The sequence below is a fragment of the Strongylocentrotus purpuratus genome, unplaced genomic scaffold, assembly GCF_000002235.5.
Source record: "Strongylocentrotus purpuratus isolate Spur 01 unplaced genomic scaffold, Spur_5.0 spur5_contig_861, whole genome shotgun sequence".
NCBI lineage: Eukaryota > Metazoa > Echinodermata > Echinoidea > Camarodonta > Strongylocentrotidae > Strongylocentrotus > Strongylocentrotus purpuratus.
In genome coordinates this window covers 3,361,564-3,376,717 of record NW_022145570.1, presented here as the reverse complement: position 1 = coordinate 3,376,717, position 15,154 = coordinate 3,361,564, and the positions used below count along the sequence as shown (strand labels likewise).

The 15,154-nt window shown below is 38.2% G+C and overlaps 1 protein-coding gene and 1 long non-coding RNA gene across 2 annotated transcripts; both read right to left on the bottom strand.

Annotated features, from left to right (window-relative positions):
* Window positions 1-764: 764 nt before the first annotated feature.
* On the bottom strand, window positions 765-9,584 carry LOC753002 (ribosomal RNA-processing protein 7 homolog A). Its single transcript, XM_030999332.1, has 7 exons — window positions 9,539-9,584; window positions 7,291-7,430; window positions 6,652-6,771; window positions 5,999-6,128; window positions 4,008-4,105; window positions 3,274-3,472; window positions 765-851 (listed from the first exon to the last, which is right to left on the bottom strand). Exons 1-7 carry the CDS (start codon window positions 9,579-9,581, stop codon window positions 766-768), a joined length of 816 nt encoding a protein of 271 aa, XP_030855192.1. The 5' UTR covers window positions 9,582-9,584; the 3' UTR covers window position 765.
* Window positions 9,585-11,635: 2,051 nt separating this feature from the next.
* On the bottom strand, window positions 11,636-15,149 carry LOC105447486. Its single transcript, XR_004066632.1, has 3 exons — window positions 15,100-15,149; window positions 12,659-12,783; window positions 11,636-12,140 (listed from the first exon to the last, which is right to left on the bottom strand). It is a non-coding gene; the product is annotated as an uncharacterized LOC105447486 (long non-coding RNA).
* Window positions 15,150-15,154: the final 5 nt, after the last annotated feature.

The window sequence follows — 15,154 nt, the reverse complement described above, 5'->3', positions numbered from 1 at the left end:
TTGCTGAATTTGATACTATTTAAAAAAAATATCCATGTACATTTCTCAATATACATGATGTACTCTTAACATATACATCTTTCATATGACATTGAAAAATATCACAGTCGAATCTCGTAAAGAATACTGTAATAAGAAACTTATTTTAAAACCAGGTAATTTCTCTTTTCTATGTCTTCTACGGTTACTAAGCCTTGATATAACAAGGTTGCAAGACAACAAGGTAATATCTTTGGCTTTCTCATAACAAAGCTCAACTGTAGTAACATATTGTACAGAGCTAAAATCTTTATGACTGCCCCCGAGTTTAGCTTGAAGGTCGGACAAAGAGTACTCGGCCACATCCTTGGGAGCAGGCCGGCTCGCTAGCAAGGTTCGGCCTTACATACCAGCATAGCTTGGAGATGACAGAGAGTCCATCGGATCAAGCCGAATAGGTAACAGTAAGGCTTGAACTCTCTAGATGCCTCAGAGTTTCGCTTAAAGATTAAAAACAAAGACTATTGAATTGGGCTGACAAAATAGTACGGCTTGGACTTCCTTGCTACCCAAAAGTTTCGCTTAAAGATTAAACAAAACAATTAATGGATTGGGCTGACTAACTAGGAGGCTTGAATATTCTTGCTGGCCCATGGTTTAGTTTGGAAATTAAATAGTCTTGGACTGCAGCACTGGATTACTCGCTAAGAAGGCTTGATCTTTCTGGCTACCCTACGTTTAGCTTGAAGATCAGACGGAGTCCACTGGAGTTGGGCCAACTAGCCACTAGTATGGCTTGAACTTCCTAGCTGCTCTCATTTGTGTTATCCTCTGCTTGTCTTCCTCAAACTTCATCCTCAGCTCAGCTATATCTGTAAAGGTAAATGGTACAGGAAAGGTCATAAGTGGTACAGGAAAGGTCATAAAGGGTATGGGAAAGGTCATAAATGGTACAGGAAAGGTCATAAATGGTACAGGAAAGGTCATAAATGGTACGGGAAAGGTCATAAATGGTACGGGAAAGGTCATAAATGGTACCGGAAAAGGTTATATCAGTATTGTATCATATTTTAAGGTGAAAGTCATCATGTGTACAGAAAAATGACTGGAAGCAATTGGTGCTTGTCCGCATGGGGCTCAAAATAGTTTCCCTTATTGTCAAGATCTTGAGATGCATCAATTAGGGTAGATCTTTCCAATTTTTAGTATGCTCTCAAGCACCTGGATTTAGAGAAATCACGTGTTTAGCTTTCATACCAGATTTTCAATCACTAAGATGTGTTATGGCAAATTCCTTCTATCATTTATATCTCACAAATGAAATAGTTAAATTTGAATTTTGGAATGTCATGTTAACATTTGGACATTTTGAAAGGAGAACAGCATATTTTATGCGATTAACAAATTTTTCCAGCTAGACATTTAATGGCAACCTACATGTTAGGCCTGAGTCATGTCGGGATTTTCATAAACCGGGTCCCGACGGCCTTGTACCGATCGGGACCCGGTGTCCCGAAATCAGCTCGCAGGATTTGCCACTTGCCTCTATAAAAAGCGCATATCATCAGTATGTCCCTTAAAAGTGACCTTTTTTATCAATTAAATAAATCAACACATGCATACCTCTGCTCAGATCGGTATATTCTTCCATTTGACATTATTTTTTATCCATGATTGGCGATGTTTAGTGCCATTTTCGTGCCTCTAAAAGTAAAAAAAACTGGGGCAGAAATAGAAAGACAGCATTCGAGCCGCCATTTTGATTTATGCAGGTTGAATAAATCTGCTCAAAAAATATGAATGTTAGAATAATAAAACGGCTTTCTAAAAATTTCTTCTGTACAATATACCGATCATATAATATTTTAAAGACAAAATAAATATTTATCTCTTATTTTAAACATCGCATGCTTTGTTTAAAAGCTGAAAATTACTTGGTAATCAAGAGTTTCGATACGGATAGCTGTTGCAAGGCAAGTTCAGACTAGTATCGGAAAAATGCGCAGTGCTCCTCGTAATTAGCTGTAATGCGTGCCAGAACGAACCCAAACAAAGACGTGATCGTAACGAGAAAAAAAATCATTAATAACTACGAGAGCACAATTGGAAAGACAACTACTGCTCAAAATTACCATAATCAGATAGATAACTTGGACAATGAATTCAATAATCGCCCAAGAAATGCCTCAGAAATTGTGATAATCGAGGAGTAACTGGGTACATTTTTATCGCAAGGGGCCTGCTGCAAATACTCGAATCCTTTGTTATACTGCTTTTTACCGTAGAGGGCGTTATTTGCCTCGTATAGCCTCGTGTTCAATTTAAACACGTGTAATTCGGATATTGCAGCAGGCCCTTCCGATAATGATTGCACCTATAGTAACTCCTTAAATATCACTATTTATGTGGCTTTCCTTGGACAACTATTGTTTTCTTCCTCCAAGTTATGTATCTGCTAACGATAATTTTGAGTAGTTGTCTTTCCAATTGTGCTCTCGTAGTTTTTAATGATTTTTTTCTCGTTACGATCACGTCTTTGTTTGGGTTCGTTCTGGCACGCATTACAGCTAATTACGAGGAGCACTGCGCATTTTTTCCGATACTAGTCTGAACTTGCCTTGCAACAGGTATCCGTATCGAAACTTCTTGTGATTACCAAGTAATTTTCAGCTTTTAAAAGAAGCATGCGGTGTTCAAAATCAAAGAAAAAATATCTATGTTGTCTTTTAAAAATTATTCGATCGGTATGTTGTAAAGAAGTACTTTTTAGAAAGCCGTTTTATTATTCAAACATCAATGTTTCTTTCAACCTGATTTATTAATCCTGCCGAGAGACCCGGCCAGTACAGTAGCTAGCTAGCAGCTGGCAACAACAACCCCATGGGGCGAACTGCCTTGGAACCCATATATTTATATCAGCAGTTCAGATTGATTCAGGATGAGCTAGAATATGATTGGTAACAATTAAATACTTAAGTTTTAAGGTGGATTGATTTTAGTGGTGTGCAAAACTGCAATTTCTTACATATTTCGTTATTTTTTTCGGAGAGTCGGTTCTCAAAAAACGAAACCGGGACCCGACGGCAACGGTCGGGTCCCGGTGTGATCGACCGTACCGACTCAAGCCTACTACATGTACAGTGTCCTCTCATCGCTTTCAAAGCCAATGGAGGCAGACTGATAAGCAATTTGGTCTTGGACCTAGCTGATGCGATAAGAAAAGATATTTTTGCCATTTTTGCTATATCTCTGGGTCCATGTACTCCGAGATATTGACAAACCACCTCTACTTACGTTCTCTTTTCGATTCTCTACTCTGGAACGTATAAAAGTTCATCAGCTCCTTCTCCTCTCTCTTCTTCTTCTCCTTCGCTTGGAGTCTCTTCTGCTTTCGTTCTGACCTTGCCACGACTGGCTTGGTGCTCTTCCTCGTGACAGTGACCCAGCCATCGTCATCGGGCACCCCTTCCTCCACCTTGGCCTGCTCCTTCTCCTGTTATTAACAAGAACAAATTGGCAACATTAGTGGGTGCCTCAATAAACTATCCATATGATCAATCTATATTTCTCAAGAAGATGCAGAGAAAAAAGAATGAGATTTTGAAAGAAACATTGTGGAAGTACTTCCTAGCCCTGATATAGATTGCCCAATCATTCTGAAAGGCAGTAGGAAGTTATCAACGGTTTTGTACAGCTTTGCAAGTTTTCATCTATTGCAAGAGGAACACGCATGGTTCAATGGTATGAATACTTAAAATGTACAGATTGACACAGATTAAGATCGAAACCAATGGTCTTAATTTGGAATATAGTTCTGATGAAATGCATATTTTCTACACATCCTTTTACAACCTTCACAATTGCGAATTTGCATTTCTCACTCTTTGCAATATTCTTTTTTATTTTCTTTCCTTCTCTCCATTACAGCGCAAAGGTACATATTTGCGACGCTCGCTATATAAGTATGGTATATTATTATTATTGTTGGGCTCACAACAAAATGAGTCGATAAAAAAAATTGACTCTACCTCGTGTTTCCTCTTGTCAAACTCTATCATGAAGTCATCTGCCTTCTTCTGGAGTTGCTTAGGATCTTCCCAGCGGGCTTCATATTCTGAACACCATTCTACATAAGCAAGAAGGGAAGACATTATACAAAAAAAAAAAAAGAAGAAACTCAAGGATGTGAAAATTAAGAAACATGGATATAGTTATCAAAATTTGGTGACCAAGCATAAGACCTTATTGAAGAATGTAATATCAAAAGGCGAGACACAATACTATTGTCTGCCGACAGCCAGAAGGGTGTTAACTTAAATTAGTTTTAAATTAGTGTTAAATTAGTTTTTAGTTTTTACACAGAGTTAATGCCCTTCTGGCTCGCAACAGACGATATATTCACAGCGAGTCCAGTGACTTCAATGAATTCATTTATCCCTGGATTGACGAGAATAACAGGAGAAAGAGAGAGAGAGAGTTGAGAGAGGGAGAGAGAGAACAAACACTTGATGTTAATTTTTCCTCCTTTAGTGTCTTGTATGTACATTAAACTAGATGGAATTTTGACTGCGCGCAGTCGAAAATGATGCCTCCGCCATAGAGCAATTTAAACAAGTTTGGAGTTTAAATCTCCAGTGGTTCTTGAGATATCATGATAACAATCTCAATGTATGGAATTTCATAAGTTGACCTCTGTGACCCTTGACCTTTGACCTACGTGCTCCAAAATCTAATCAGATTGTCTTCCTATGGTGATACACACTATCATTAAGTTTGAAGTTTAAATCTCCAGTGGTTCTTGAGATATTATGATATGGTGATACATACTATCATTAAGTTTGAAGTGAAAATTCTCCAGTGGTTCTTGAGATATCGCGATAACGATCTCAATGTATGGAATTTCATAAGTTGACCTCTGTGACCCTTGACCTTTGACCTACGTGCTCCAAAATCTAATCAGATTGTCTTCCTATGGTGATACACACTATCATTAAGTTTGAAGTTTAAATCTCCAGTGGTTCTTGAGATATTATGATAACAATCTCAATGTATGGAATTTCATAAGTTGACCTCTGTGACCCTTGACCTTTGACCTACGTGCTCCACAATCTAATCAGATCGTCTTCCTATGGTGATACATACTATCCTTAAGTTTGAAGTTTTTACATCTCCAGTGGTTCTTGAGATATCATGATAACAATCTCAATGTATGGAATTTCATAAGTTGACCTCTATGACCCTTGACCTTTGACCTACGTGCTCCAAAATGGAATCAGATTGTTTTCCTATAGTGATACACACTATCACTAAGTTTGAAGTTTAAATCTCCAGTGGTTCTTGAGATATCATAACAATCTCAATGTATGGAATTTCATAAGTTGACCTCTGTGACCCTTGACCTTTGACATACGTGCTCCAAAATCTAATCAGATCGTCTTCCTATGGTGATACATACTATCCTTAAGTTTGAAGTTTAAATCTCAAATGGTTCTTGAGATATCGCGCTAACAAACTCAATACAAGGAATTTCATAAGTTGACCTCTGTGACCTGTGACCTTTGACCTACGTACTCCAAAATCTAATCAGATCGTCTTCCTATGGTGATAAATACTATTCCCAAGTCTTAAGTTTAAATCTTAAATGGTTCTTGAGATATTGTGATAACGGTCAAACGGGACGGACGTACGGACGGACGGACGGACGGACGGACGGACGGACGGACGTACGGACGGACAACCCGAAAACATGATGCCTCCGGCACCACCTTCGGTGGCGGAGGCATAAAAATATATTTTATGTCTTCTAATAAACATACAATTTTTTTTTCTCCTGATTTCTCCCCTTCAAGTTCAACTAGCCACCAAATCACCTTCATATTTAACTAAACAAAACATACATACGTATCAATTAGGAACATTATTTTAAAAACCTCACACTGTTAGAATAAAGACAACACTTTGAACATTACTCATTTATAGGGGTGCTTGTTAAATAGTAACTAGAAATAGAATTCCTTACTTCTATATCCAGTAACCAGTCCACCAGGTTCCCCTTCAGGTGATAATATAAATGGTTCTTTATACTTCTGCTTCATGGCCCGGACAACTGATGAATCATCCTTGAAGACAATGTAAGCTATTTTGAAGCCCTGTGAAAGGAAAACAAGTAAACAAATTGAAAATATTTGTAAACAATGAAGATGTTGCATATATTTTAAAGACAAATAAGACATAGCCCTATATGGTTTAAATATAATTTAAATCAGTGAATTGTGCATTTTATTTATTTTCTTTCTTTCTTTCTATTTATTTACTAAACAAGTGGACGGTAAAATAAGTCTTGAAAGCTGTTTTTGAATATAACAAATTAAAAGAAAATAAAGATAAACCATATATGAGTGAGAAGTATACCGGTACACGTTGTGCTGATAGACTTGACTTTCTAAAGTCTCTTTTATGAAAAAGTATACATTCAGTCTTTAACAGAGAAGGAGAAAGAGGGGGGGGGGGGGCAGGGGGGAGAAAGGGAGGAACAGAGGGATTGGGATTGGGAGATGAAGAGAGACTCTCTGAGAGAGGTGAAGAGAAAAGGAGAAGAGAGTACGGAAAGAGATGGGAGGGAGAGAGGGAGGGGAGAGAAAGGGAGGGAGGACAAACATCTTCAGTACTCACCCTTGTTTTTCTGATAGGGTAGATTTCTTCTAGCATGGCATCAAGTTCCTTGCCAGCTTTAGCTTGTAATATCACAGACTCCATGCCCCCACACCCACCAAACAACCGTTGTAGACATTCCTGTTATAAATATGAAAAAACATAAATAAATAATTTTGAAATAAACCATAGAGGTTTCTTGCTCATCACACATATTATCCTTGTGTTAGGAAATCAAATAAATGAATGAATATCACGTGATCAATCAATCACATTTGAGTGAAAGAAATTAATAAATCTGTTGCTTTCTCAAACTGATGACACAGTACTATGTAGCAGTGAATAAAAAGAATAAAAAGGGGATTCCATTTTAATGAAATAAATTGATTCCATGTACAAACTATTTGCATTGAAGCGATTTCATGCATATAGCATTGCATACTTAATGCATTTCATGAGAAATATAGGTACAGATGTACATCATATGATTCAAATCCATTGTTAGGAAGAATATATATATTTAATCTTGCTTCTAGTTCTAGCAATACTTTGGAGTATTTTTTTCCAGCAGAAATTAAATATTTTGAAAAGTTAAATAGTATGGGCATGAAAAGGTTTGCTAAATATAACTTTAGTCTTATCATTCTTCCACACACTTACCTCATTACAATATGGAGGAACATTGACAACAAAGAGAGTCCTGTCTGTAGGTTTAGTGTCTTCACTTTCTTTCACAGAATGTTCCTTATAATAGAGCATATGGCCTGCTGAACTCTTCTCACTGAATTTCACAGGGACAACTGCAAGGGCAATGACAAATGAAAGGGGAATTAAGTTAATCTCAAAGTCAAAGTACATGTTAATTTCAGTTTGATGGCCATTTAAAACATTAACTGAAACATGAAAGATATAAATCATCATAGACTAGTCTACATTTGATGAGAGGACTAAACTCTTCTTCAGAATCCTTCCTCTTTCGCAGCTCTGAGAATTTTCAGAACGTCGTCATTGTGTCAACATGGCCCGTTCTGTGACGTATCACATGGATTTGACCGCTCTTATTGCGTACAATATATGTAAAATTGCGTAAAATGCGTATAATACATGTAAAATTATGATCACTGCAGATCGCATCATTTTTCCTGTCGTACTTGTACTTTTTGTCCAGAAATTTCTCCTTCTTCAGAGCTGCTACCATATCGTTCTTCATTTTTTTTTGTTCGATGTTCAGAACCGGAGCTACGAGCAACCGCAGATTGACTAAATATTCAAAGCGTCGGATTTCAACGAAGGAACTCGAACGCAAGTATGATTTCAAATTATACATCTCTTTTGATATAATTTATTTATTTACCAGCATATGAAATCTCTAGGAATACCGAAACAATGTTTTTAACTTCGAAACTTTCACAATGTGATGTGTGCCAAGGCAAGAGAAAATAATTGGGCGCAACACTTTTGCAATGTTTCTAGGGGCTGCGCTGGTGTCTTGTATCGCAGCCGTCAGCTGCGCATCTTGGTGCTAGCCGATGCGGGTTAAAAAAAGGTCACAAGTTGTCACACCACCCTCCATTGACTTGTGTGGTTAAGGGGGGGGGGGGGTGGGGGCCCAAAAATGGGTGGGTTTAAAAAAAGATTAAACGGTCGTTATTTCGCCAAGCGTAGCCAGGATTTTATTTTAGGGGGGGGGGGGCGGTAGTGAGCACGTAAAGCTTGCGAATCACTTACAGAGCGCGCTCCCTAGGGGGGGTGGGTGCAAAGCGCAAAAGCTTTGACGTTTCATTAGATTACTAGAGAAAGAAGGCGATTCGTTGTACCGTTCTCGACTCTTAATCCTTGTCTAAATTCAGTTTCTATTGACGTTTCATTAAATTATTATAAGACGATTCGTTGTACCATTCTTGACTCTTAATCCTTGTTTGGATCAAATTCCCCTTCCTCCGCGCGTAGCACTGAAGCTCTTGACGTTTCACTAAATTATTAAAGAAAGAAGACGATTCGTTGTACTGTTCTCAACTCTTAATACTTATCTGAATGCAGTTTCCCCCCGCCCCCCTCCCCCGCGCGGGATGCCTTGATGTTTCATTAAATTATTAGAGAAAGAAGAGGATTCGTTGTACCGTTCTCGACTCTTAAAGATGAAGTTGAGTTCTGCATGTCATGCGATTGCATTGTGAAAGAAACGGTGTGGAACCGACCAGAAAAGATTGATCATCTAGCATATAAGAATTTGTGTGTAGTGCAAGGTTCTGGAATCATCAAAATGATAAGAAATGTGGCCAAGTCTTGGTAAAGTTACAAACACTTGCACAGAAAGATGTATATGGGACTAGACTCTACACGAACACGTGGCGTAAAAAGCCGGCCCCCTGATTTTTACGATGTTACATGCATAGATCTATTTAGAATATGAAGGCATTTGAAGAGCCAAGCTTTTCAGGGAACAAGTCTTAACTGATGTTCTTCCACACTTGCATAATAAGAATGAGTAGATCTAATGCTCACAAATTATTTTTCACCTCTTCCCAGAACCCAACCTTCTCTTTATTTAATCCTTTCTCTCTCTCTCTCTCTCTCTCCCCCACCGCTCCCCCCTGTCTACGCGCCTGTAGACTATTTCGCTATTTGTTGACCTGGGTTGATGATCTTGGTATCATTTTAGCTGTATTTTCATGCTTTTTCGATTGGTACTCTTTTTTCAATTCAATGAATTCTACGTACGTAGCATGGCAATGGCAATGCAATGCAAAGCAAATGTGAAAATAGAATTCTGTCAATGCTCACGGACCGCATAAAAAAACAAATGTACCCTATTCCTGCAAAAATTCTGAAAGAATTATCACCCTGTCAAAGTGTAACTGAAAACTTCAAATGTTTGCGTATATCTAGTCATGAATGAGAAAATTACCTCTGAAACCGCCGACCTCGTGAGAGACAGTGTAGGCTGACATCTTGAAATTGAAAAAAAAAACAGACAACGAGTGTGATCCAGGGGGGTTCAACTCCGCTTCTGCATCCGTCTAGCCATGGGGAGATTTTGGAGGGTCAAAAGTGCACACTGCTTCCATTTATCGTGTATTAGCCTATGAAGACGACAAACTTTTAGTGCACCAGCGAAATGGGGATTTTGGACTGCGCGCAGCGCGTAAAATATGTAAATTAAAATTTGGAATATTCATGAGCTCATTTCCACTTATTAGCATATTATCGTAATGAAAAAAAGACAATGCGCATGCGTTACTCTCGACAGAATCCTTGGGCCGAATAATGTAGAACAAAGGTCAGAGTTGGGGAGGTGTGTGTGTTTGGGGGGGGGGGGGGGGGGGGGAGGGGGTAATAAACTTTTAAATGGTTGACTTAGTTGGGGCCACAAACTTCACTGTCACCAGGATGGAAAGTACATTTTTTTAAATTCAGTTCAGTTAAAAGGCAAAAATAATGACCCCATTTCACTGTGGTACCTCAATTCATTGTTTAACTTTTTTTGTTTTGTTCGTTTATTAACTTAAATATTTTTTTAATCAGAAAAATTGCACTGATCCTTTAGCCCACTCAACAAGTGATATATTCATATTTTTAGTGTCCAAATAATGAATCATTCTCACCTCGACTTCAATATGATCTTCATATTGTGCCCCATCCCAAATGAAATTTCTATTTTGTCTCGTTCTTTTCATTCTTGCATTCGTCGCCACTGATATTTTTTAAATTTGCCCCCCCCCCCCCATCAGTAACATTTTCAATACAGGGACCCCTTCCAATATTGACATTTCCATAGGCTCTATTACCCTCCCTCCCCATCCACACCCCAATTACCTATGCTTTCATCATTTTGGCATTGACTTATTCTTTATTTAACCCCCCCCCCTCATCTTTATTGTAAACCATTTTTTATATTATATTTATACATTAGTCTTTTCCACTCTCTTGTTACATTTCCGCTTTCTCTCTCATTAGGAAAGATGGTTAAATCTATCTCGCTGATGCCAGATATAAACAAACATCAAATGGTCGAACACCATACTCAATTCTACACAAGACTGCATCAGCCCCCATCTCACCTCAGTCATAGAGCATTGTCATTACAGAGTGCCTACATCATCATAATCACCAGCATCATCACATATATTTCACAAAATAAGAAAATGAAAAGAACAGAATTAAGCAGTATTAACTAATTTATTAACATCTATGAACTCATTTATCAACATATTTTGTTTCTATAAAGATCTTTTTAAATCCAACATGACATCAACAAAAGGATGACAAAAGGATGGGGGAGGGGGGGGGGGGGTGTGCTGTCTCTTGAATTCAAATTTTTCAGTTGTAAAAGTTTACTGTAGATTTTGAGGAAAAAAAATCAATAATATCAACATGCTATTTTATTATGTAAAGCACAGGTATATACTGAGTTTTATGAGTACTTTATCTTACATTGGACATTATTGTTGTTTTTACTACTACCTGTATTATCATTATTATTACTGCTATTATCATGATCATTGTCATTATTGTTACTATTTGTAATATTGTTATTATTATTAATGTTATTAATTATATTACTACAGTATTACTATCGAACTACATCATTTTATCTCCCCCCCCCCCTTCAATTTACTATCCAGTTCAGCATCCCTAATATATTTGTCAGAACTTGACTTAAGATTAAATATAAAAAAACTATGTTTCATGTACACGCATTTAAAAGAACAAATGATTACTTTCATGATCCTCGATATATTTTCTTCTTCTTCTTCTGGTAATCTTCAAAAGGCGTTGTAGCCTATCACGAAGATGAATTAATACTAAAGATTACAAGTGGTGTGAGGAAGATAGATTGTTTCTAAGTGGGATAAGGAGAGTAGATGCCTCAGAAGTAGTCCCAGGCAGTTCTCTGGACTGTCAGCATGCACTATATTTGCTGGAAGTAAGTTCCATTAACTTTGGGACAGAGTGTTGGGCAAATACAAACTTGTCGATGTCGCTTCTGGCTTGGTGCAACTGCAGGGTCATGTCATGGTACTTCCTGCTCGTGATTTGTTAAAGCCCGTCTGTACTAGTTTGGTCTGGGGGATTAGACCACCCTGCAAGGTCACTTACAGGTGGTTATCTCATCAAATCAGCTCTCAATTAATATAAGAAAAAGAGGATCATGGGGGACCAACAGGCACCGATTAGGCATTGTTTGCTATATAGAGGGCGCAAGTAGCTATAAGTAGTGCAGTGGGAAAATTTTCAAGGGAGAGCGGAGAGACCATCGACTATCTTGTGCACCATTCCCAGTCTTCTTGCAGAGTGCCTTGTAGTTGTAGATATAGTAGGCAACTAAAGGTGCTGATCATCTCAGTCAAACTGCTGGTTCACTTGTGGTCCCCATTGTGAAGTAGCGTCCTGGACATCTGAGATGTTGTAGGGATCCCAGACACAGGAACAGTTCTCAAGATGAGGGTGGACTAGGGACTTGTACAAAAGAAGCCTAGCTGGGTATCAAACCTTCTGCAAGGGACAACCTGCATAATAAAAACAAAAAGAGAGGAGAAATCAAAAAAGATTAAAACTGCTGCATTACATTGGATTTTCAAAAATAGATCTAGTACCTTCCCACTTTGTTTAGGTCTTGCATTTTAATTTTATTAAAAAATGATAAACTTATGTCTATCTGATAGGGCCTTTTCTGAAAAGAAGAGTAAAGGTTTAGATGTATTTCCAATTATTTTAAAAGTAATTTCCAATTTATTTTAAGTTATTATTTGCTAGACTTTTGTGAGCAAAAGTTTGTTAGATATAATGTAATATTTAGGAAAAAATGCCTTTGAGTACGTCTTTTAATATGCTGAGAGAATAAACTGTAGCAACACCATAGTTTGTCACCTAAATAAAAAGCTAGAGAATAAATGAGAATTACAAGATATAATGCAACACAAGATGACAGTTCCCCAAATCTTTGTATATAGTCCAAGTCGAGTGCGGTGTTCGCATGGGCTTAGATTATACAGCCTGAATATTTTCGAACTTCATACAAACATACCTTGCCAGAGTTCAACTTAGGTGTCCTGTTCTTGATTAGATCTACACCATAACATTTGATGATCAGGTCCTGGTGCTCTTTGTTGCACTTCTGTGATCATTATCTGCTTCTTTGTTCCATAGGATCTACAATTTAAAGAAAACATAAACTTTATAGTAAGGTTCCTGCTAATATCAAATGCATGAATTAGTTATCAGTTTATAACTTTGTTCATGTCCTTTAATAAAGAAAGAAATATCCATATCATATGTAGGGTTGGATCCAGAATTCTCACCAACATAAAACTAAAAGGGGTGGCACAATGACATGAGTAAGAGCAAAATCAGGGAAAGAGGGGGGGGGGGGGGAGAGGAGACACCTTTTTTCTTTTGTTTTTGTTGTTGATGGTAGATCTAGCCTAGTAGTAGATCTAGATCTACATTCAAACTAAGCTGAATCTGGACCTGGATCACAATAATGACACATGTGCACGACTAGTCTAGTCTAGTGGAGCAAAAACGAGACTAGACCCATGGCTATGGAATTCTTTGCTATGGCATAACACAAGCTAGACCTATAGATCTAGATCTAGATCTAATTGCCTATTTTTAGTATTATTAGTAGGTGGCTCTAGACCTAGATCTAGACCCGTCCCTAGACCTATGCCACATCTGAAAAGGGGGGCACAGAATGATTGTGCACCCCCCCCCCCCTCTCCATAACTTCCACATCATTTATTTAATCCACCTACACCAGGCATTTATTTAGTCTTTCTTTATTAGAATGCATTAGGCCTAGAATCTAGCCCTAGATCTAGGCCTGTACTAGATGCGGGGTTAAATGCTGTTTATATTTAAGTGCTAGATCTAGCCTAGACCTAGATCTAGGCCTAGCCCTAGGCTCTGCTTAGGCTTTGCTTAGCCCGAATGTTTCTGTCTCTTTCGTTCGTTAGCCTCTGATTTGGGTAGGGTCGGCTGAAGAGAGGAGTCGACCCTACCCAAATCAAGGGCTAACGAACAAAAGAGACAGAAAATTCAGGCCAGACTATGCTATGAATACTAGCCTAGCCCTAGGCTTTACAGTAACACACTGTAAGTTATAGCCGCGCCAGCTCAGGAAACGCAGTCGCTTCTTGGTGGAGTGTTACAGCCGGCTAGAACCGGCGGATTGAAGATCATAAACCGCTCGACGAGATCTCATCGGCTTGGACTAGCAATGAGCCATTTGCGCAGTCTCCAACAGGTCCACATCTACGACCGATTATTATCGGAAATCAAGCTATGAACTGAACTTAAAATTATGAGATGTGCTCTAATGAAATAACCTACGGTAAACTCCTGGGCAAACCCGGACTTTAGTGCCCCAGCTGAAAATCTCAGTTTATTATGGATTTAATATCAATAATATTAATTATGCTAATATAGGGGTCTATGCAAATATAAACATACCAAAACTTGATGATTTTTAATCATTTGACGTCATAAAAAGCAATTTTAAGCCAAAAATAGCAGCGAAGTAGGGGATCTCCTCTTTGCTTGATGCGAGATACTAGCGAACTGAAATAACCGAATAAAAACTATGGTGAACTAAAAAAAGAAAAGAAAAAATCAAACCACCTCTGAAATTACCTTTGAAATGTTTATTAATTTTTTCTTCCGATATGCGCACATGATAGGGGCAGGTTGGGATGGGATGGGGGGGGGGGGGGGTGCTCAATAGTCGCCAAATTTGGGGTAAAAGGGCAACTGGCCTTGGGGGGGGGGCTAAATTTATTATTTACTTATTTTTCTTTGTAATCATTTTTCTAATTTTTTCCGGGGTGGCTCTTTTCTTTATTCTGCCCCCAAGGCCAGTTGCCCTTTTACCCCAAATTTGGCGACTATTGAGCACCCCCCCCCCCCCCCCATCCCATCCCAACCTGCCCCTATCATGTGCGCATATCGGAAGAAAAAATTAATAAACATTTCAAAGGTAATTTCAGAGGTGGTTTGATTTTTTCTTTTCTTTTTTTAGTTCACCATAGTTTTTATTCGGTTATTTCAGTTCGCTAGTATCTCGCATCAAGCAAAGAGGAGATCCCCTACTTCGCTGCTATTTTTGGCTTAAAATTGCTTTTTATGACGTCAAATGATTAAAAATCATCAAGTTTTGGTATGTTTATATTTGCATATATTAGCATAATTAATATTATTGATATTAAATCCATAATAAACTGAGATTTTCAGCTGGGGCACTAAAGTCCGGGTTTGCCAAATCCTGATTGTTTCTGAAAATACTACCGTCGATGACTTAAATTAGAGTTAATTCAATCAGTTAATATTCTTTGGTCAGAAGAAAGAAAAGAGGATGGGGTAGGGGTTAACCGGGTAATACGTTGTGACAATGCGGAGAGCCGCTCACTGCAATGACGAACACATCACAATCATTTCAGAGACCTTCACACAAAATGGATCTTTACTTACTTTTCTTGATATCATAGGGTATCACTTCGATGCCAATGTTCGCCTGAAGATTTTC